Below are 23499 nucleotides of genomic sequence, written 5' to 3' on the forward strand. Positions count from 1 at the left end.
CTACTATTTTTCTGCCCAGGTTTAGCTCCTCCCACTGATGAGAAAAATAGCCCCGCCTAAACCTCCACATCTCCAATATGGCTGACAAAAAACTGTCAGGTTTACCTCCTCCCTCCCTGTCTTCACCTTCTCATCAGAATGGGAGGATTGGGGTGACTGCACCCAAACACTCTCCATCCCCCCACTATAACGGCAATCTGGAGGCTGGACCAGGATGCCACAGTCCCAATAACACCAGTGCTGTTCCCCAGCCTCACTCTGCACCCAGCAGCAGGACCTCAGCCTCCACCTCACCCCTCAGGAGCCATGGAGGTCTTGTGACTCCTGTACCAGGTCCTGGTCCTGAAGGAAGCTCCACCAGGCCCCGGGGTCAGAGCTTTGGCTCTGCTCTGAGCTCCAGGACCAGACCCACTACTTCCAGGAGCAAGGTAACTGTCACCTGCTGCTGCCAAAAAAACTATTGAATTCTTCCGAATAGAATTAGAATGTGAAAGTGAACTGGTTTAAAGTGCTGAATGAGATTACAAAGTGTAATCTTTAGCTTCAGCTGGTTTAATAACACAAGAATAACACCTGTTCATGTTATTGACTGTTCTAAAGTTCATAACAAGAATGAATCAGAAATGCAGCATTTTGATTCAACATCCTTTATTTTTCTATGTCTTTGCATATAGTCATTTACCTGTGAAAAATAAAACGGTGAAACAAAAAACAAATTCCTGAAATTCCAGGGCTGCAATAATAATTACAAAAAACTCCATCAGCAACATGTATAGTAAACTCATACTATACAGTAATGTGAGGGTTCTAGTCTTCCTCCCTAGTTTCCAAACAAAGTCATTCTAAATCCGTCCTCTTTCATTTGTTTGGTAATGAGACTAAAAACAGGACACCTGGTAGGTTTTCAGCTGAAATTGCAATCAGCTATGATTATTATTCATTTCATTGTAAATATTCTGCTATTTTTTGAACAATTTGCTGCAAATATAGTGTTTTGCAGGTGGAGTATGAAGGGGAAAGAGTTCATGGATTTTGGAAAGTGTGGTCAATGAATGCATTTTATGTGAAAGCAATGAAAAATGATTCTCAGTTCGGTCCACATAGATTCTGTTTCTGACTGTGTGAAGCGTTTTGACAATGCTATTGAAAAAAAACTGTAATAACCCATGGCTTGTCCCTGTGCTGTCGTTTTAGTGCAGGAGCAGCCAGCAGGAGGAGCCAGAGGCCTTGTTGGACCTGATCCTGGAGTGTCAGGGTCAGAGACTGGAGGACCAGAGAGCCAGCATCAGCCTACTGCCTGACCAAGGACCAGTTGCTCTTTGTGGGGCCTGCAGCCCCAACCAGCCCACCCTTCCTAGTCTGGACTTCTACTGCATGCTCATACACTACCAGGTACCAGCATGTCATATGACTGTTTTTAGGGAGGAAACATAATGACACTACACTGATGTTTGTCTTCACTGTATCAAACATTCAGAGGATGAAGTGAGGTGAAATATTGTTTTCGTTTTTCTTTCCAGCTGTGAGTAGCTTCTTCTTAATCCCCTGGATGCTGCCATTTTAAACTACACTTCACGTTGTCTTTTTTACAATGTGAGGGCAAGGTGGCGGTGGTGAGGTTCCCAGAGTTCAATAAACAAGGGGTTAGGGTTAGGGTTAGGCTAACCCCCTAACCCTAACCCTAACCCAGGCAAAGTCTGAGAGAGGAGAGGCAGGAAGGCAGGTCACAGTAGGCAACAGACAGGTTTACAAACCAGTGCACCAGGTACTGGAAGGACAAGGGTAAGGGTGGGGACAGGGTACATGATATCTCTTCAAGTATAGGCTACCTCTTCCAGGGCACCAGTACCAGCACACTGGAACCAGCAGTTAACCACCAGGACACAAGGTACGGGGGACAGGCAGGAATAGAATACAGCATACAGCCAGCACTGGGTACAGGTGGTAACAGGGTAAAGACAAAAACAGGGCACAGTACAGACAGAGACGGGGCACAGGAATACGTGAGATGGGGTACATGTGGGAACAGGGTAAAGACACAAACGGGGTACAGGGAGATGCAGGAACAAGGTACAGGTAGGAACTGGTCTGGTGACATCCATGAAAACTTAATGGGATTTCAATGGCCTGCCTTTCCCTGTCTGCCTTACTCTCCATCTGCCTGTCTCACTGTCTGTCTGTCTATAGTCTGACAGGATGGAGGACCAGAGGTGCTCCCTTCCTGATCTGGATGATGTGGTTGGTTTGGCACCTGAAGGTCAGGAGGATTTCTTCAGTTTGATTCAGAGAGTTCAGTCCAGGAGGATGGATGAGCAGAGAGCCTCGCTGCTGCTGACACACTCTGAGGATGACCACGACACACACATCAACACACACACAGCAGGATCCTCCCCCCATCATCATCACCATCATCATCACTGATTAAGAGCAGAGTCTGAAAGGATCCTTCAGAGCTCCACAAGGACAGGGTTTTACTAGTACTCTTTAAGTGTAAGACTGTTGAACAGAGTTTCGATCTTGTCATCAGGACATTTTGGATTTTCATGTGAATCAGTCTGGCTGCAGGATTCAGACTGAAACCAGAATCCTACCAGACTGTGTTGATGTAGAAACCTTGATGATACTTCTGCATGATGACTCCAAACAACAGACTTACAGTGATTATAGTAAACACACCCTGAAGGTCTGGTCTGAGACCACCCGAATGTGTTCCTACTGTAGTTTCTCAACTGCTGCTGGTCTTAGTTGTCTTGTTTTTAGGACCCATAGTGTTCCTGAGCCCAGTAGTTAAAGGTTCCATGTGTAAGTTGTGATCACTCGTAGACCCTAACCCTTGTTTGTATCTCATGTGTACTCAAGTGGCGATACACATCCTGCTGCCAGTCAGCTGGCAAATATTAATGAATTAATACAAAATTAATATTCTGTTGGCCATTTGATCAACCTCATGACTACCAATTTACTGGGACTTTTTACAACATTTTTCCTTTTTTAATTTTATGATTTTTATTGGCATATTTCTGCAGGTTTCTGTCCAGCATCATCTCCTGTTAGAACACCTGACTTATAGACTATAATATATCATCCTGTCTAATATCTCTGTGACTCTCACATCCCCTTAACCTTCTCTCATGTTAGTCATCAACCACTTTGCTTTAGAAAGATGTTTTTATTATCTAACTTCATGTTAAATCACAGTGCAGCTCTGCTCTGATGACACATCATTAACAGCTGTATTATTTTTTTTTAATTTTTAATTATATCTGTTATCTTTAAGCTCCGTGGAGTAAAACTCTTCTTTTTACTGTTTGGTAAAGTTTTTGACCATTTTTATTGGGTTTTTTTTTCAGGACCGATACAGATGATTAGAGACTGATAACAATATACATTTTCCGTAAAAATTAAAATCTCAGTGTCAAAATTTAGAATAAAGCAAACTTCAACACAAAACCAAATGCCTTTAAGCATCTGTTTAACTAAATGCTGCAAAAGAAAACATTTCAACATTATCTTTTCAAAAAGCTGCAGGCCGACAACCAACTTTAGAAAGTTGGTTTCAATTTTTTAAATGTCATACATTAACAACATGTGATAACAGGGAACCTGTCATTCAAGACTAGGCTACTTCATTACTGATTACTATAGCTGAATATGAACAATAGCAATAGAAGTGAGTTGATGTGTATGACCGGTTTTGTTAAATGACATGCGAGAAATGTGCATTATTTGGAAGGATGAGTGACTGATTTAAAAGCCCTCGCTTTCGCCTCCATGGAATGAAATCCTGTAGGTTTTGACTTTGGGCATTGTCAGAGATGTAACTGTCATCATAGAATTAAATGATAAGATTGTGGTGTTTAATGGAGTCTGGGACATTGAGTGACACTACAGAGCGGTGATGCAGACAGAGAGAGGCGGCTGAATCAGAGCCAGAGTAGGACATTTTAAAATGAATTCATTTTATCTCCAATTGGATAAAATGAATAATGATTCTGATAATTATAGAAATGCTGAATATCGGAGCCGATAACCTGTTGAGCCTTAGTTTTTATGAGTGAAATCTTCCCACAAAGCAGAACCTTGGTCAGATCCTTATATGGGAATTTTTGGGGACGTAGATTATGTAAATGATAATGATGAAATCTCACATACGTTCACCTCCTCATTAACAGCCTCATCAGGCTGAAACGAGTGATTTACAACAAGTTTGTGCAGTTAAGAGTTTGAGGAATCTGACAACGAACTAACCTGACGGAGAGTTTCAGGAGAAAAATACAAAAAAGTTCTTGCGTGAGATCTAATAAGTTTTGGTGAGAAACACTGAATATAAACACTTTGATTACAAGCAAACTCCACAGGTCACATGACTCACAGGGAGTCAGTCCTTTTCCACTGTATGAACTTCACCACCTGTAAAACAGCGTTGTCTCTGGTTCTGCTTTTGTTTCCACTGTTCTGTCCCACTTTGGGGATGAGTTCCTGGACCAGATTGGTAAGAAAGTGTGTTTGAACATACAGACGATGTTCTGATTCAGAATAGCTGAAGTGTGCTTTGTTCTGCATTTCTCTGTAAACTGTACATTGTGTTCTCAGTGTGGGGAGAACGTTAAATAAGTTTCCATTCAGGTAGCATTGGTATTTTCTGAATCATGTCACATTTCCAATAGAGATATTTTTTGCACTCCGTAGAAGCAACCAAATGCTACATCACTATTCTATTCTCTTGAAGAAAATATTCTGTTAATTTAACCCAACTGACGTCTAAAAGTAACTACATGGAAAACAAAATGTAAATTTCCACTTCTTCTGTTCTTGCTCATTTTACAGCTGAACTGAACTCTGCTACCAAACAGAAGATAAACATGACCATGTTCTGTTTGTAAAACACAGTGAAACCAGGAAGAACCTAGAACTTCCAGGTCCATCAGACTTGAACCAGATCCAGACCTGAACCAGGTCCTTGGTTGCAAAAACTTAAACAAATGAAACATGTGGTTTGCAAATAGAAAACGTGCCTATCAATCACACCCACGTTATATTAAATATAAACAATGTTATATTATATTAACATCACGCTTCAGAAACAAATACAGCATGTCAAGTACAAAAAAATATATCCAACAAAGACAAAAAAATATCACGTGACTTTTGGCACACTCTTTCCACCGTGATTGTGCTGAGAATTTTCTGAGTAATTCGCCCTCCACAACAGCAGGTGGCGCTATGAGTCTGTTTAAATGTGCCTGGATACGGCGCAGCCGCTCAGCCTTCCTTCCAATTTAGCCCAGTGGCCACTCTCAGTATTGCAGCAAAAATATTATAATATTATTTATTTAATATAATATGTTGTGTTTGTACGTTTTGTATTTGCAGACCTAACTGTGTTTGTTAGTGAATCGTAGGACATTTATAAAACATGTTTCGTTTGTTTGTTAAGTTTTGGCAGGAAATGAACTCGCACTCTTCACCTGTTCGTCTGCCCTGTCATGTAAAATCATCTGTAATAACATCAGTAGAAATATTCGCTTTTGATAAAGTAACAACATATTTTAACATTTATCTAATAAAAAAATGACAATTGATGGATGTTTTTCTGCAGAACATCTAAAAATGATCCACGTTGAATTTGTTATGAATAAAAAAAACGTGTTTTTATGTGTATGAGTAAATCTGCAATCCAGAAACAAGAGAAACAGTGTAAAGTTACAGTCGGCAGATACAACTTCAGCTAAAGCATCATGCTGAAGGGCCCCTCTTGTACTATTTATATTGTAGGATAATTATCACTGATGCAGTCGTGTGGGAGTTCATCTCATGAACACATCTTCTTGTGCAGATCAGACAGGCTGAAATATTGTGACCTCAGACAGATTTGATTTCACTTCTTATGAGAAATAAACCTTTCAGGACTCAGTTACATAGAAAACTGATAAATATAAAAATAAAAGACGACACAGAACACAAAACCATGCATGCAGCTCTTTATTTTGTATTAAAAAAAATACTGTTGCAGTAGAGGTATGAAGGAACATGGAATGGAAACACTCAGGCTTATAATTGTACTTAGGTGTAGTACATGAGTAAAAGTACTTAGTTATATTGCAGCAGAGCATCTGAAGAACAGAGATCACCATAAACGTTCAGTCGAGTGCGGAACCAGGAAACTCAGACATCTATGTTACCGCCGCCCACCTGGTCTTTGAGTCGCCCTGCGCATTAGTGATGGGAATTCTGGCTCTTTTTAGTAAACCGGATCATTTGGCTCAGCTCACCAAGAAGAGCCGGCTCTTTCGGCTCCCAAACGGCTCTTCATTTTACCACTTATACCTTTTATAATTCAGCCAAATTTAGCACTGTTTTGACTTATGATTTGTATGTGTACACATATATCACTTAAATTATTCAATACATCCTTTGTACTGAAGTATTCAAAAGTAAAAATTACATTTTCTAATATTGTAGGAAAGCTCCACTGGTTAGGAAATTTGCGAACAATATGGGGTGTCTTGTCAGGACACGGAAGGCAGGGATATGCTTTAAATGGTTTATTTCTGAAGCAGGCACTTTAAAGGCAGATGCACAGGCATTTAATAGAAATCGCTACAGTAGGTATGGTTTTGCTGTCATTGACGCACACAACTGTGTTAAACGAGCTCAATCAGCTGTTTTGCCCACGGTGAGAAGTGGGAAAACGAAACTTAACTCTGCCTGCAGACTGGAGCGAGCCGTGTGCAGAGGGCGTTGCCTAACAACGAGGTAAGCATCATTGTCCGAGCATTTGGCACAAATATCAATAATCGTCATATCATTCTTCCTTATATTACTTTACAAAAAAACCCGGCTTGGTCGCGGACGGGAGCCGGCTCCCATCGTTCACTTAAAAGAGCCGGCTCTTTGAACCAGCTCGTTCGCGACCGACACATCACTACTGCGCATGCGCTGCTAGAAAACAGGAAGTAAACAAGAAGCGTCGTGCCTTCCACCCCGCGTGCGTGCAACGGCAGGAGACGGTTTGAGACGGTGAGTGGATTCAGATTCAAACTTTAAAAGCTTCCAGACTGTTTCAGACGGTCGAATCCGTTTTAATGTTTGTGTTTAGAACCGAGACCAAATTCGGACCGGTTCTCCTGGACGGTCTCTGTGGAGTCTGCTGTTGTCGGTGGTAGTTTGGGTTCAGGTTAAAGAATAAGTTCACATTTTATTCGATAATTCCCTCCTCTCTGACACTACCACCAAAGAACTAAAGAAGACCCCCAGGACCGAGCCAGCCTTCCTGAGCCCGCACCCTGCTGCGCGGCACACCACAGCGAAGCAGATAGCACAGACTGCCACGGACTGGTACTGCAGACACAGTGACAGGCCGGGAAGTAGAGTCGGCTCTGGTCTCTCTTCTACACAGCCCCAGTGTTCTTAATCCGGTCCAGCTCTTTGTACAGGTGTACTCCCATATACTTGTTGTCCAGCATTGTGTCCACATCCACCCCCTGGATGGAAATGGGTGTAGGGGGTGTCCACCACCAACTCCTTGGTCTTGCCAGTGTTAAGCTGCAGGTGGTTCAGCCCATACCACTATGTTACTCAGCCCCCTTCCCTTCACTGATGCAGCCTACAGTGTCACATGAAAGGGACATGAAGTGTTGTGTATTTTCACCAAGTCAGTCAGTTATACAGACGAGGATCTAGAGGCTCAGATGTGAACACGCACATACCAATACATGCATGTCGTTAAGGAGAATAGCAAGTCCTTCACCTTTTCTTTTGTCACTTGTTCTGTCCTGTCCGCCCAGACACTCTGGAGGCCGTCTGCAGACATGATGGAGTGGGGTGGGGGGGTAGTGGAGACATTAAGAAAATAGGTTTCTTATTTATTTAGGCGTCATAACGTAATCTTGTTATTTCCTGAGACTTCAGGTTGTTTGGTCATTTTTATATTGTGTATGTGTACTACTGCAGTATTATAGTGATATATACACTATGCAGCACTGCAGCATTATAGTAATATAAAGGGTATTTAGTACTGCATTATTACAGAAGTGTATATATGTATTTCTGTAGTATATACAGTATGTATTAATGTTGTATCATTAGCCCGGCCTGTAAATACTGTATTTTTGGGCCGATACCAATATTAGGAAAAAATATATATTTTATCGATATATTGGCCGATATTCTTTGTATATATAGAATATACACATAATTATATGTTTGAGTTGGAACCAAACTAGTTTGCATTGCATGTTCTATTCTATATTCTTTTCTAATAATCTTCACTAATGATGAATGTTTCTTTATATTTAGGTATATATAAAAAAACTCAATGTAATGAGTGAAGCCACTGGCAACACGTCTGATGTCCTCTCTACTAAACTTCTCTACTATATCAAGCTAGCTATTAGATTCATGCTACAGCTTTGTTCTGAAACATTATTTCAAAGGATTGAACTCCAATCAGAAACTCTTTTTCTTGCTTATCAAAAGTTTTCATCTTTAGCAATATTTTCCTGTAAATTTATCCCAAACATCTTTCTCAACATTATATTCTCTAACAAAGAAAGTTATATTTCCTTCTGATGAACTGATCAATGAATGGATGACTCAACCCAAATGTCAGACCAGAGGCCTGTACTACGAAGCAGGATTTGAGGTTAGTGAGGTACCTTCAGGGTTATGACGGTGGTTCACTTCTTACAGGGATACATCGCCATGGTAACTTATGCTGCACACATAACCTGCTCTGGACCATCACCAATCTTAGAAGATCCCGTGGAGCTCGGGGCGGATCATGAGAGGGTCTCTTAGGGGGGGCAGAGTGTTCAGAGACCGGCAGCCCTTTGTCTTTCCCTGGCGGTGTTTAATATGAGAGATATAGATTCTGGTTGGAGGGAATGACTCCTGTTTACTGATATCATCCTCCAGCAGAGATTGACTGAAGCACTGAAGCCTTGTACTTGTTGTTCTTAGAAGATATGAAAGTAAGCCTACTCAACGCTTTGAACCATGTTTTTATATTTATGTTTTATTTGGTCCGTCTGAAACTCCGGGGCTGCAGCTGACAGAATAAGACTAAAACTGTCCAACACGCCATAAGAACACATCTCACAACACATGAATTTAATAGAACACACAAATGTAATGACAGTCAGATCTGCTCGGGCCCTCATGATGGGGCAGTGATATTAGAAGCCTTCAGTCACACAGTGGGGGTTGTTGGCAGCTGCTGCCCCCCCTTTCATGTGAATGTGCTCGTGGCTGGATTATGAAACCCTGGGTTGACTCACCGAGTTGATAACCAGCGTCTTGTGAGCGCTTAGCGGGATGCGGCTGTTAGGTTCAGTGAAGCCAGATAAGAGAAGATATCCTGAGTATGTTGAACCTGCTTCGCAGTACAGGCCTCTGATCAGGTCTGGTCCTGGACCAGATTATAATCTGACTGAAGGTTGTTTTTTCTCTTACAGCTCCAACAACAAACTGATCAGCAGCATCAAGTCTACACCTCCTTCTGCTGGTGTTCCTCCTCCTGCCATGAAACGGCCTACCCTCTCTCCCTCCCCTCAAAGGAAGAGGAGGTGGTCAGATAGTCTGGAGGAATGTCTGGCACCTGTCGACATCGACACACCTGTGAGACTAGAGAAGAAGAAGAAGAAAAAAAACAAGAGAGAGGAAGAGGAGACTAGTCATCCTCCTCGTGCTGTGGATGGAGATATGTGCAGCCAGGAGGAGGAGGAGGAGAAGAAGAAGAAGAAGAAGAAGAAACAAAAGAGGGAGGAAGAGGCGGCCAGTCATCCTCCTCGTGCTGTGGATGGAGATATGTGCAGCCAGGAGGAGGAGGAGAAGAAGAAGAAGAAGAAGAAGAAGAAGAAAAAAAAGAGGGAGGAAGAGGAGTCCAGTTATCCTCCTCGTGCTGCTGATGGAGATACGTACAGCCAGAAGGAGGAGGAGGAGGAGACACAGATTGCTGTAGAAACGAATAAGACAGAACAGAAGAAGAAAAAACACAAGAATGGAGAGAGTGAGGAGAGTGTCGTCATGGTAACGGCTGACTACAACAACAGAAAAACAGACACCAGGATGAAGGAGGAGAAGAAGAAGAAAGATGAGAGGGTGGTGGAGGCGATGCCACAGGAAGGAGAGACTGTGGAAGAGGAGGAGGAGGAGGAGGAGGAGGAGGAGGAGGAGGAGGAGGAGGAGGAGGAGGAGGAGGAGGAGAAGAAGAAGAAGAAGAAGCAGCAGAAGCAGAAGCAGAGAAAAGAGGAGAGGAGGGGAGGAGGGAGCGAGGAGGTGTGGGAGGGGAAGAAGAAGAGACAGAGAAGAAGAGCAGATGTAGAAGATGAGTGAGTATTTGGTCGCTGCACGTGGAAACATCTCAATAGTAAAGTCACATGTTGCTATAGAGTCTTCATGCTCCACCAGCCAATCAGAGCGCAGTGTTAACTGTACTTCCTGTGTTGCAGGTTTGACTGCACATTGTTGGAGGAGCTGCAGGAGTTTGTTCCAGACGTCAAGAAGAAATCAGTCGATCAGATCAAGAAACTGCTGAGATACGACCTGCATCGCTTCAAGAACTTCAAACAGCAAGGTACTGATACTGCAAATAGTTCAAACAGCAAGGTACTAATATTGAATACAGCAACGTACTATGTAGGAATGTTAATGATTAATGATTAATCGATTAATTGCTGTTAAGAATTTAACCGATTAAAGATGTGGTTACTGGCAATGTACGTTTTGTGTCCCATTCGTACGGAGCTCTCATATATTAACTTTTATACCACAAAAGGGCGCACTTCACCTCTGCGGGTGAGAAAATTACTGGCTCAACAAAGGGCCACTTGTCAGGGGGACATGGTGAGGCAAGATGAAGAAAAAAAAAACGTAATCCAGCGTGGAGCATTATTGTCTTATAATACAGCTCCAGTACGTCACTGTTGAAGAGTTGGCGCCCGACGACCGCAGGACAAATCAAAAGTGGAACACCGTCCTCCCAACAAACAATCCTGTAGTGTTAGCTGGAAGAGGCTGTAGTGATGAGCGTTCAATAACTACAGGCTTTATTTATGGTGGATAAAGACATGATGCTGATAAACGTTGTGGACTGTGAGGCATTTCATGAGCTACTGAACTACACTGAGCCAGGCTACCACATCCCCTCAAGAGGTACCATTACTAGCCGGGTTGAGAAATAATGTTTCACATAACTGAATTGTTTTAAGGAAACTTAAACTGAGAAAAAGACATGCGTTTTGTATCTTATTAATTATTAATCGATTATTGATTGTTAACGTGTTCCGCTATTGGTTAAGGAAAATACACTAAATGTGCAAGCATAGTACTAATACTTAAAGTACACCTGTTTCTCTTCCTTCAGGAGTTTCTCTGCGTCGGGGGCGATGCACTCAGGAGGAGAATCAGCGAATCAGAGAGAACATTGCAGACTTCCTGGCTCTGACGGGCCTCAGCTCGGCCAATCAGCTTCTGTTTCCTCAGAGGTTCAAAGGGCAGGAGGCGGAGATCAAGAAGCTGAGAGCACAACATCACTTCCTGGAGAGGATTGGTAATTTCTGTTGTCAATCTAGTCTGTCCACACGACACCTGTCTCCTGTCTGTACGTCCAGAGAGGGACCCCTCCTCTGCTGCTCTTCCTGAGCTTTCTAACAGTTTTTCCCTGTTAAAGGGATCTGAGTGGAGGATCTCAGGACTGAGGGGGCTGTATGATGCCCCCTGAGGCAGACTGGGGTTTATGGATTGAAATAAAATTGACTTTATTTGATAATGTAAACACACAAAAACATCAACATTATCGTCATCATCATTACTTGGGATCAGGTGTGACAGTCCTCCTGATCGTCTCTGTCTGTCTCTCTACCCGTCTCTCCAGCGGAGGGAATTCCTCGGACATGTAATCAGGTGCACACCAGAGCCAAGAAGATTTTTGATGACAGGAACCACATGGGAAGGTCAGAGGTCAAAGTTAACTTCAACGTGTTTCTGTTCTCAGAAAAAACCCCTCTGTGTCTTTCACGTCTAGCAGTAGAACCTGTATCCTTATGTCCTCGCGGTTGAACCGTCTCTAGCTCTGTGTTGTAGCTGCTGAGCCCATTGCTTCTTTATATTCTATATATACCCTCTGTCATTACATTATATTTGCAGAGCCCTCTGTGTCTTTACGTTCTAGCTGCGGAACCCTCTGTGTCTTTACGTTCTAGCTGAGGAACCCTCTGTGTCTTTACGTTCTAGCTGCAGGAACCCTCTGTGTCTTTACGTTCTAGCTGCGGAACCCTCTGTGTCTTTACGTTCTAGCTGCGGAATCCTGTGTGTCTTTATGTTCTAGCTGCAGAACCCTCTGTGTCTTTGCGTTCCGGCTGTGGAGCCCATGTATCTCTATGTTCTTGCTGTGGGTAATCTCTGTATGTATCTCTGAACCTTTTAGGTTCTCGAAGGAGGAGATGCATTCTCTGATGAAGTTACAGAACCTCCATGGTAACAACTGGAAGAGGATCTCTGAGAAGATGGACCGCAGCGTCTACGCCTTACAGAAACGCTTCGCCAGCATCGGTAAAAACTGACTCATGACAACGTGACCTCTGACCTTTTCTATTAGCCCCACCCACCACAAAACTCAGGTACAGGTTAATGTCTGTATATGTGTCCGTCCAGCTCCAGGTCGTGGTTTGTGGAGTCCAGATGAGGAGTCTAGGTTGAAGCGGGCTCTGAAGGCTCACCTGCAGGTTCTGGTCCAGCAGAGTCCTGCAGGTTCTGGTCTGAGCAGAGACCAGCTGTGTAACAACCTGCCCTGGAAGGAGATCAGTCAGCAGGTCGGGACCAGAGCCTGGGGCCAGTGCCGAATCAAGTGGTCAGTACACCTGCTAGGTCTGATTCTGATACTGTACTGGTACAGTATGGGTATTGTACTGTACTGGTACAATCCTGGTATAATCCTGGTACTGTACTTGTACTGTACGGTCCACTACTGGTACTTGTACATTACCGGTACTGGTACTTTACTTACAACATTTCAGGTGTTCAGGTGTACGATAAGTGTGTGTGTTTCAGGTGTGTGTGTGTGTGTGTGTGTGTGTGTGTGTGTGTGTGTGTGTGTGTGTGTCAAGTGTACTTTGTGTGTGTTTCAAGTGTACTTTGTGTGTGTGTGTGTGTGTGTGTGTGTCTGTGTTTCAGGTGATCAGGTGTGTGTGTGTGTGTGTGTGTGTGTTTCAGGGGTGGGTGGGTGTGTGTGTGTGTTTCAGGTGATCAGGTGTGTGTGTGTGTGTGTGTGTGTTTCAGGTTCACCATTCTGAAGTTGAAACTGTCTTCAGGTGTCAGCACCTTCAACAGAGGAGCTGAAGGACTTCAGGCTAAAATCCACCTCATCAACACGTAAGATCACATGACACCTGAAACAGGACACCCATGTGTGATGGGCCAGAACTGCTGTAATGGTGTAAATAAAGGATCCTGACACCGGTTCCTCACTTTATTGCACTTAAGTGTGTGTACGTGCGTGCGTGTGTGTGGTTCTGAAAGATAACAATATACAGTAGCCATTCATAATGGAGCACTCAATACCTGCAGTAGCAATAACAGCATGTAACTTGGCTACAACACAGTCACAGCGGGCTGTTTAACCGTAATTAAATAATACCTGAAATAATAATCAGACTGTTTACATCCATGACGTTTGTTACTGACAGTAAAATGTTGGAGGTAACATTAAAGAAGAGGACCGTTTGGTACCGTTACGTCATTAAATGACACCTTTCCATGTCATAAAATGACTAATTATTTATCATTAATCGAGAACAAAGCAAGTGAACAAACTTCATCATACTGCATCTACTGTCCCCAGCCAGGTCTGCGGCGGTACCCCTGAACCTGTCCTGCTATATGATCTTCAGAACAATGATTGAATGATTTAAGATTTGGGATGTTAATGAGATCATTAGTAGATGATTTAGTAAAAAAACTATAACCGATGGATCCCTTAATTTTGGGCTGGTTTTAATGCTGATAGTATGTTGTAAGTGATTTTGTAGCATATCATTCATGTGCATATATAAGGTAAAGTTTTTTTTAAGGTAAGTCTTTGTTTGGGAAATGCTTCATTTTAACCGTAACTGTTTTCAACGTTAGAAATCACACATTTTAATAAACTCCTTATTTTCAACATAATCTTGCACAATGCGAACGCATCATCTTATACTTTTTACATCCATGGTCTCACACCAGACATGGACCGGAGCTAGATTGACTGATGTGCGCTCCGAAATGAAAAGGGGGCCTTTTTTGTTCCGTGTCTGGTGTAAACCCGACGTCATGAGGGAGACCATCTGCTCTGAGAATGGAAATTTTTGATATAGGTACCTTGAAAGTGCTTGAATTCTACTCTTAAAAAGCTGTACAAGCCCCAAGTTTGTCTCTTTGGCTCCATAAAGTTTCCCATTTTGGCGTGGAAGAACTGAACTGGTCTGACCTTAACCCCATCCAACAGCTTTAGGATGAACTGGATCAAATAAGACCTTGAGAACATCACTAGCAATAGTAGTAGTAATAATAATAATAATAATAATGATAATAATAATAATAATTGTGTGTTTCAGGTTGCACAACATGCGTGTGGATGATGCAGCAGACATCGACTGGGACAAGGTCGCTCAGACAGTCGGGTGAGGTCAAAGGTCAAAACCACGTTCACTTTGAACCACAACATTTAATTTGATCCCAGAACAGAAGCTGCATCTTTGCCTCAGTGTTATTCTCAGACTTGAAGGTTTTATATCTTTCCTGCAGGAATGTTAATGAATCCAAAGTCTTTAAATGACCTCTGACCTCTTTTTATTTTACACTGTACTCGTCCCTCTGAGTCCTGTAGCATCAGCAGGTAACTTAAAGTGGCTCCTTCACTCAGAACAGTGATTCGCCTTGTTCCTTCACTGTTTGAGTTACATCTGCCACTCCGGGTCTCTCCATTAAAACAATAACAGGCGTTTGTTGACGTTGTGAAGTAGCGTGGGATCATGGGAGTTGTTGTCTTCACTACCATTCCTGTCGTTGCAGTCAGCTTCCCCTGGTTAGGATTCCTTCAGTATTCATCGTTCAAGAGGTTTTTACCGAGAGCTACAGTATCCTCAGAGGTCTCCTCCTAACGTTAAAGGTTCTGTATGGAGTTTTAAGAAAGTTGTTGTTTTTAACGACACCGGTGGCCGTGAAGTAAACGGCAGTCAGCATCCTGTTGCTGGTGTGCGCAGTCGGTAGGCGAGTGAACAGTGAAGTGACAAATAGATACAACACCAGCGAGTTCCCTTCGCTCCACAAGCTCTCTTCGCTTTTTTCAGTCTAATAAATAAACTCACAAAATGTCACATGAAATACTCTTACACCTACTTTCCTTATTAAACAGAAAAACACAACTGCATACCTTCTGAATTCAAGTTCCTCTCTCCCACTGGACTATGACTAGCTTACTGCCATGTTAACTCATCATAAAACACACTTCATTCAAACGCGGCAACAACAAACTAAAACTCACCAAAAATGTTGTGGTTAGTCTTTCCACCGTTCCAACCATCACCAACTCTGTTGTGGTCTAAATAAATCCCTAACCCACCGAGTTAGAGGTGAAAATATTCAGTCTGTAACGTGCCACACTGTGTTCCCCTGCTGCCTCTTTGTCACTGCTGGCCTCTCTGGGTTAGCTCGCTGAACGGGAGTCTGTAGCTGAGCAACGCCGTTTGTCATAATACATCAGTTAGTATCATGGATCACGTTAGCTGGTGGAGTAAGTTGGCAAGCTAGCCAACGAACAGATCTACTCAGGTAGTGTTTTGCGAGCCATAACATTAGTGAGCAAGCTAAGGTTAGCCAGCTAGCTGTAACTTAACTACGCTGCATGGGTTTGGCGTTGGTTGCTTCGCATCGTGAGCTGATGAAGTGATTTGCAAACGGCAAGCGAGCCAAGTTATCAGCCAGATCAGCTCTGGCAGTCTGGATGAATTAGCTGATGTTATCCACTCAAGATAGTATTTTGCAGTGTTAGCTAGCTAGCAATTTGTCCGTGTAAGCAAACAAGTTACGTGGACTTTGTGTTGGGCTCTGTGTTTTGGTGGGTGCTGGTTGTTTGTTGACGGTAGCGGACTGAGCTGAACATGGAGCTGAAGAGAGGCTAAACACTCGGGAGCGCGCATGACATCACCTCCTTTGGAAAACCGTCCTGAGTCCTTTACACAGAAATCAGTCCACAGGCTGTTATAGGCAACCAGGGAAGTCGGGGAGGGTCTTGCTTTTTTATGTGACTTTACACTCCATTCACACATTGGCAATAAAAAGGGATTAATACATGTTAATTGTTGCATATTGTTATATATAGGACCTTTAACGTTAACTGATAACTGAAGATGACCAGATGAACATTGACTAAAATCCTTCAACAAGTTAAAAATGATAAAGATCTAAAGTTCATCGTAGAAATATGGTTTAAAACTGGATCAAAAGTCAATTCATGACTTCTGGCTGATGTATGATCTTTGTGTGCTTGTGCTGACAGTCGCTCTGTATAATTTCCCCCCGGGATCAATAAAGTATTTCTGATTCTGATGTATGATCAAAGGGGACAGCGACCACTAGCCTGATTAAATTACAGATTTCTCTGTTTTTGAAAATTGTTGGAAATATCTGGGATAGTCCACAAGTCAACAAAATATATAACACGAAAAGTTACATATTATAGCTTTAAATCTCACTTTATCACATGGACGTATCTGCAGGATTTATGACTTCTCAACTAGTTTGGAGCCAATCAGGGTCCAGTAAGACAGGGACAAACCTGAAGCCTCCTAGTCACAAGACTTTACAGAGAAGAAGTTGTGTTGTGTTCTGCTGTTAAATATTAAAGATTCTGGATTCTTATTGAGGGCAAGAGAGATGTGGAGCGAAGTAGTTTTAGACATGTGATGTCAGGGACATTAATACCACAGTTAGGAATACTACATTAACTGGACTGATACTAACAGTAGCCTTTGTTGTTGTATTCCAGTAAAGTGACTCCTGTGTGTGTTCAGAAGAGTTTCCACAGACTGAAGGTTTCCAGAGTTCCCAACTGGACCAGTTTATCCCATGGAGGTCAGTACTGCTCTTTATCTTACTGCAGGAAGTTCAACAGAAGGTAACAAGACCACAAGGCCCATTTAGTAGCTCTTCTGGAGCTTTCTATTGTATCACATTTAACATCAACATGTGTGAGCAGATGAAATCCAGTAATTCAGTCCTTACATCCACGAAGTAATCCAGTGATGGGGGTTCGCTGCAAACAGCTGATTCAGCTACTTTGAATGGAGACAGTGTGACTAAATGGAAACATAACTTGTTACCATGGTTACAGCCATCACTTCCTCTTCCTGTTTGTTCAGAGATCATTGATGTCCTGCAGGAGAGAGTCGCTCCTCTCTTGCAGGAAAAACTGAGGAGGTTCAGCAGAGAGTTGCAGCAGGAGGTGCAGGAGGAGAACAGGTACCTGCTGCGAGACATCTTCAGCTCACAGGACGAAGACGAGTTCATGGAGGTGGACAACAGTCAGCTGACCTCCAACTAAGAAGTCTCTACAAATAACAGCAGGCCCCGCCCCTCCTTCGATGTGATTGGCTGTCACCTTTCAGTCAGACTGAATGAACTGAAACAAATTGAACCAGATTGAATTCTGAACTGGAGCTTTTATTGTGAAGGTCCTGATGAATTGATGACCAGACTCTGTAACTTTTATGTTTTTAACCTTTCTAATTAAGTTTTTTTTTCATGTTGTCTGTCTGTGCTGCTTTCATCAAACAACAACCAGTTAAATCTGCACCGATCAATAATATTTATCAGGACACAATGATCAGACATTTCACAGTTTCATTGACTTGGAGGTGGAATTAAGATCTCAAGTCTTCAGCTGCTCATTCAAAATATTAAATATTTTTATAAAGAGTAAAAAGTTCCATCAGATATTTGTTCTCTAAAAGGGGGTTAATTAAAGGATAGATGGATTTTCTTCATCGATGAAGGGTTAATGAACCCCACAGAATGACATCACAGATTAAGACCTTCAATTAAAGTTCATTACTGGATTCAAAATATATTATGGCTCATTAAGTAATTTATCACTGGATTTTCACCAAGTGGCTGAAAAACAAGTCAATGAATGCAGATTAAAATATTTAATAATTCATCTACAGGTTTGAAATCTAATTGATCTTTGAAATATCAAATACATTAATAATATTCAGACAAACATCATCACATGATCAGTTTAAATATACTGATCACATGACACTTTAAAAGACCAGCTAGAGAGACAGACTGAGCAGCCGCAGTGCATTGTGGGTGGTGTAGTTCATCTGTCAGTGATGGCATGCAGGCTGCCGGTCCTCTTCATGATGTTTGGGACAAACAGAAGTCCTGATGCTCTCTCGACGGTTTCTATGGGAACCAGGAAACGTTCCAGAGGAACCTTCTCATCTATTGGTTCATTTGGTAAAACATACGGCCGAAGCTCCACCCCCCTGCCGTCTGCCTGCTCCAGGATCAGTATCTGAGGAGACATGGAACAGGTGAATCCATCAGCTGTCAGGACATCGTCATCATCAGACAGGTGGACTCACCTTGAAGAAGTGTGTCGGCACGGCGACGTGATTTCGTCCTAAAACCTGATATCGAACGTAGAGTTTCCCATCAGCCTCCTGCCTGAAACACACACACACACCTGATGATGTCATCCTGTAGCCCCTCGCACACCGTAGAAGACGAAGCAGCAGCAGACGAGTTACCTGGGCAGGTAGAGCGGTCCGGTGCAGACGTAGACGTTCAGGTAACGTTTGGTCAAAGAACGACACAGTTTCTCCAGATTGTTCCAGGTTTTCTGGTTCAGGTGAGGGTTCTCAACACAGACAGAACATAATATATTTCAATTCTGGTTCTCCAAAGAACATAACCGACCATAGTGATCCTCATTAACATTTACCTGCAAAACTGATGTTCCTGCTTCACCTGAGAACTGGAAACAGTTATAGCCTGCAGTCAGGTAGAGTTGTACGTGTGTGTGTGTGCGTGTATGGGGGGTGAAATGGGTCATGGAGGACGAGACATGCACATACGTTCGTGTGATTATTTACTAAAAGTCCCACACGTGTGTGTGATTAGTACAACTCAGTCATGTGTGCACACGTGCGACTCTTAACATACAATGTGCGCATCCTTGCGACCGCCCACGCATGTGCATGCGCATGTGCATGCGCATGTGTGCCTGTTAACCCCCCTCCAGCAGCAGGTCTTTGATCCAGTAGAATCAAACAGGACTTTTTAATGTGAGTTCATCCAGAACCTCCACTGCTTTCACCTGCAGGACTGAAGTGAACTGATGTGGAGTTTTTCCTTCAGAGGGTTGGTATTAGCATTTTCTTTTTCAAATTAATATTTTATTTATTATTTATGGGCAAGATCCGGGACCTCCCCAGATGGGTACCAGCACCAGGGCCAGTGGTTAATGTAAAAATCAGGAGTCCAGGATCGCAGAGATGGTGCTGGTCCGGCGGGTCACGGAGCAGATCAAAAATCCACAGAGCCTGGAGCACATTGGACAACTAAACTGTCATCACAAACAAGCTTTATTTATTAACATTTTCATGTTGGGTTAACAGTCCATGTGCGCATGCACATGCATGTCCGGTTGCAAGGATGCATGCACGTCTATATGCTAAAAGTCGCATGTGCATGGCAGAGTTGTACTAATCACACACACGCACGTTCATACACGCATGTGAGACTTTCAGTCAATAATCACCAAAATGTACAAACGTGCTTCTCATCCACCGTGACCCATTTCACCCCCCACAGTGTGTGTGTTTACCTGTGGTGCGACATTGCTCAAGTAGAAGGTGTCCTCCATGGCTTTCTGACTCCACTTGTGATTGGCTGCAGCAGCCAGGTGACCTCTGTCAAAGCCACTCCCCCTGTAGTCAGCGAGGGTTGCTCTGTGAAACACGTGCACACTGGGAGGGGGGATAGACACGCATGTTGTTTCACAATGAGGAACTATACTTCCTGTCTCACCTCCTCTTCACCAACCTGTAGTAGCCCTCTACTACCCGTCTTCTTGTTTATTCCTATCTCACCTGTCGTCCTCTTTGAAGTCGCAGTACTTCCTGTCTGATGGGCCGCTCAGAGAGGCGGGGTTTAGCCTCTCTATTACCCAGGATGCAGTGCGTGTGCGGGGGTCGTATGAGGTGACGTAGGACTCTCTGATCTTGATGTTGGCCAGTGAGGGGAAGCCGTACTTCATCACCGCTCCTGAACCACCTGGACTCACCTGGACAACGAGACACAACAGGTAAACACTGTTAGAGCTGCAACGATTATTGAATCGAAAGCAAATTAGTTGCCAGCTAATCTGATAATCGATAAATCGTTTCAGTCATTTTTCAAGCAAAAATGTAAAACATTTGCTGGTTCCAGCTTCTTAAATGTGAGGATTTTCTGCTTTTCTTTGTCATTTATAATAGTAAATGAATAGTCTTTGGGTCCCCAACCCTTTGGACAAAAGAAGCAATTTGAAGGAGTCACTTCGGTCTCTGGGAAATTGTGATGAGCATTTATCACAATTCTTTGACATTTTATAGACTAAATAATTAATCCATTAATCGTGACAATAATCGGCAGATTAATCGATAATGAAAATAACCTTTGGTTACAGCCCTAAACACTGAAAATGAAGTTAAATGAACTTTTCCACCTGTTCCATGCCGCTCTCAATTCAATTAAATTTCATTTATATATCTCAGGGCACGTTTCATAGACCAGAGGCCTGTACTGCAAAGCAGGTTCATACCCAGGATATCTTCTCTTATCTGGCTTCACTGAACCTAACAGCCGCATCCCGCTAAGCGCTCACAAGACGCTGGTTATCAACTCGGTGAGTCAACCCAGGGTTTCATAATCCAGCCACGAGCACATTCACATGAAAGGAGGGGCAGCATCTGACCAATCACAAACATGGACTCGTCTACTGGCAGTACAGCGGCATATTTTACAACCGAAGAGCAAACTATAATATTAGACAAAGAAGAAGTTCAACACATCATCCAGGCTGAACGCAGCACAGCAGCAGCTGCCAACAACCCCCACTGTGTGACTGAAGGCTTCTAATGTCACTGCCCCATCATGAGGGCCTGAGCAGATCTGACTGATTACATTTGTGTGTTCTATTAAATTCATGTGTTGCGAGATGTGTTCTTATGGTGTGTTGGACAGTTTGTCTTATTCTGTCAGCTGCAGCCCCGGAGTGTCAGACGGAGCAAATAAAACATAAATATAAAAACATGGTTCAAAGCGCCACAGCGATTCATGATCCGCCCCGAGCCCCCCGGGATCTTCTATGATTGGTGATGCCGTTAACCAAGAGAGCTGATTGGTCAGTAGGCAGAGCTTTTATACGAGTTGATCTGATATCTGGAACATCACCCACTCCGGAGTAGGTTATAAGTTACCATGGCGATGTACCCCGGTAACAAGTGAACAACCGTTGTAACCCTGAAAACACAGGGTTAACCCTGAAGGTACCTCCCTGACCTCAAATCCTGCTTCGTAGTGCAGGCCTCTGGTCTAGACCGTAAGTCTCTTTCAAAGTAACACAACTACTACTGAAAACTGATGTTATCAATTCACAGTTCAACTGTTAAGGGCGGTGGGTCCCAGAACCTCCTCCTCTTTACCTTACTACGCACACACACACACGCACACACACACACACACACACACACTCAACACAACCTCCACAGCAAGTTATATTCAGGTCATCAAACAACTGAACACAGAACTGTAAAACTGGCCCTTGTGTTGTTTGTCACATGCATGCACACGAGGATGCACGTGCACGTACACAGACGAAGTAATATACAGTCCCGCCAATGGTTTTATATTATTCCTCTGAGCTACAGGTGGAGGGAACACACCAAGATATGCATCAATGACAGAGAAGTGACGTTTGTTAGAGCTCAATAATACACAACAGAAATTGTTTATACCTTCACAGGGAGCTTTAAGGATGTTTGAATACTTCTTCTTTATAACACTGAAATATTTTACTTCTGTCTGCATTTATGTGGTTTGACAGTTTTAGTTGTGTGACTTCAAATACTTTATTTCCAGTAAATGTTATGTTTTAGGGTTCACAAAGTCAGATGGAAAATTGAAGTATCCAACCTTCAAAATCTGTATTCATATAATTCAAATTCAATAATTCAGACGGAGTCAGCAGGTTTTCAGTCTGTTTGTTCACACTGGAAATGAAATGACGAAATAAAGTTGACGCAAAACAGACAGAATTCAAACTAAATACAGTTGATGTTTAAGTGAGCTGTTGATGGACACATGTTCAGTACATTTTCAGTCCATGTTCAGTCCATGTTACAGTCCGCGTTTCAGTCCATGTTACAGTCTATGTTACAGTCTAATTTCAGTACGTTACAGTACATGTTGCAGTACATATTACAGTTGATGTTACAGTATATGTTACAGTCCATGTTCAGTACATGCTACAGTCCATGTTACAGTACATGGTCAGTACATGTTTCAGTCCATGTTACAGTACATGGTCAGTACATGTTTCAGTCCATGTTCAGTCCATGTTCAGTACAAGTTCTGTACATATTACAGTACATGTTACAGTCCATGTTTCAGAACGTTACAGTCCATGTTCAGTACATGTTCAGTACATGTTACAGTACATGTTACAGTCCATGTTCAGTTCATGTTACAGTCCATGTTACAGTCCATGTTTAGTACATTTTACAGTTCATGTCCTTTACATGTTACACTATATGTTACAGTCCATGTTCAGTACATGTAACAGTACATGTTCAGTCCATGTTACGGTTCAAGTTCAGTCCATGTTCAGTCCATGTTCAGGACATGTTCAGGACATGTGACAGTCCATGTTCAGTCTGTGTTCAATGTTTCCTATAAATTACCTAGACTATGGTGGCCTGCCACAGTTTTTACACTTCTCAAAATAACATAAAAGATCCGCTGCATCCAAGACACCGAGGCACTTTGAGGACACATTGTTTGAGGTTAGTAACGTTAGCCAATGTTACAGTATCCACTACTCCAGACAGAAGTTTATTTTTATCAGTGTACGAAGGCAAACAGACAACATTAATGCAGAACTTATCATTAATAATTAACGTTAATCTAACGTTAGCTATGTCAGGTGACGTTAACATTAGCTGTCAGTCTCGCTTATGTTGACTGACATATTCAGCTGCTTGTCGTGGAAAATAATGCATAATGTATTTGCCATTTATGTTGGCTAATTATTATTATATTAACTAATATTTTGGACGGCAGCTTCTCTGTCTTCTTCCTGTCCTCTTCCTCTCAGCAGTAGGCTTGTTCCCAGCCTTCATCCCCTCACGGAGAACGTCAGGTGTTCTACTTTGCGCTGCCACTGGGGCTCATATGAGGTTCTATGTGCTGTTG

General features: G+C 42.7%; 2 protein-coding genes across 2 annotated transcripts; one reads left to right on the plus strand and one right to left on the minus strand.

Moving 5' to 3' along the window:
* Positions 1–77: 77 nt before the first annotated feature.
* LOC139307220 (transcription termination factor 1-like) lies at positions 78–17779 on the plus strand. Its single transcript, XM_070931073.1, has 14 exons — positions 78–428; positions 1195–1392; positions 2188–2257; positions 6663–6756; positions 9456–10331; positions 10452–10576; positions 11366–11551; positions 11876–11954; positions 12428–12552; positions 12655–12850; positions 13279–13371; positions 14592–14657; positions 17024–17109; positions 17397–17779. Exons 1-14 carry the CDS (start codon positions 78–80, stop codon positions 17576–17578), a joined length of 2727 nt encoding a protein of 908 aa, XP_070787174.1. The 3' UTR covers positions 17579–17779.
* Positions 17677–20329, minus strand: LOC139307221 (endonuclease G, mitochondrial-like; the record flags this gene model as incomplete). The annotated part of the gene is made up of 6 exons (XM_070931075.1): positions 17677–18556; positions 18627–18708; positions 18792–18901; positions 18986–19018; positions 19871–20012; positions 20136–20329. Coding segments are annotated over 6 exons (759 nt in total), but the record flags the coding sequence as incomplete, so codon positions are not given.
* Positions 20330–23499: the final 3170 nt, after the last annotated feature.

Source organism: Enoplosus armatus, unplaced genomic scaffold, assembly GCF_043641665.1.
Source record: "Enoplosus armatus isolate fEnoArm2 unplaced genomic scaffold, fEnoArm2.hap1 Scaffold_264, whole genome shotgun sequence".
NCBI lineage: Eukaryota > Metazoa > Chordata > Actinopteri > Centrarchiformes > Enoplosidae > Enoplosus > Enoplosus armatus.

What these genes read in the sequence shown, in the direction of transcription:
- LOC139307220 (XM_070931073.1), top strand. Translation starts at nt 78, where the DNA reads ATGGCTGACAAAAAACTGTCAGGTTTACCTCCTCCCTCCCTGTCTTCA. An exon ending in AAAATCCACCTCATCAACAC is followed by an intron (nt 13,372 to 14,591) that starts GTAAGATCACAT and finishes TGTGTGTTTCAG; the next exon opens with GTTGCACAACATGCGTGTGG. An exon ending in AAGGTCGCTCAGACAGTCGG is followed by an intron (nt 14,658 to 17,023) that starts GTGAGGTCAAAG and finishes GTTGTATTCCAG; the next exon opens with TAAAGTGACTCCTGTGTGTG.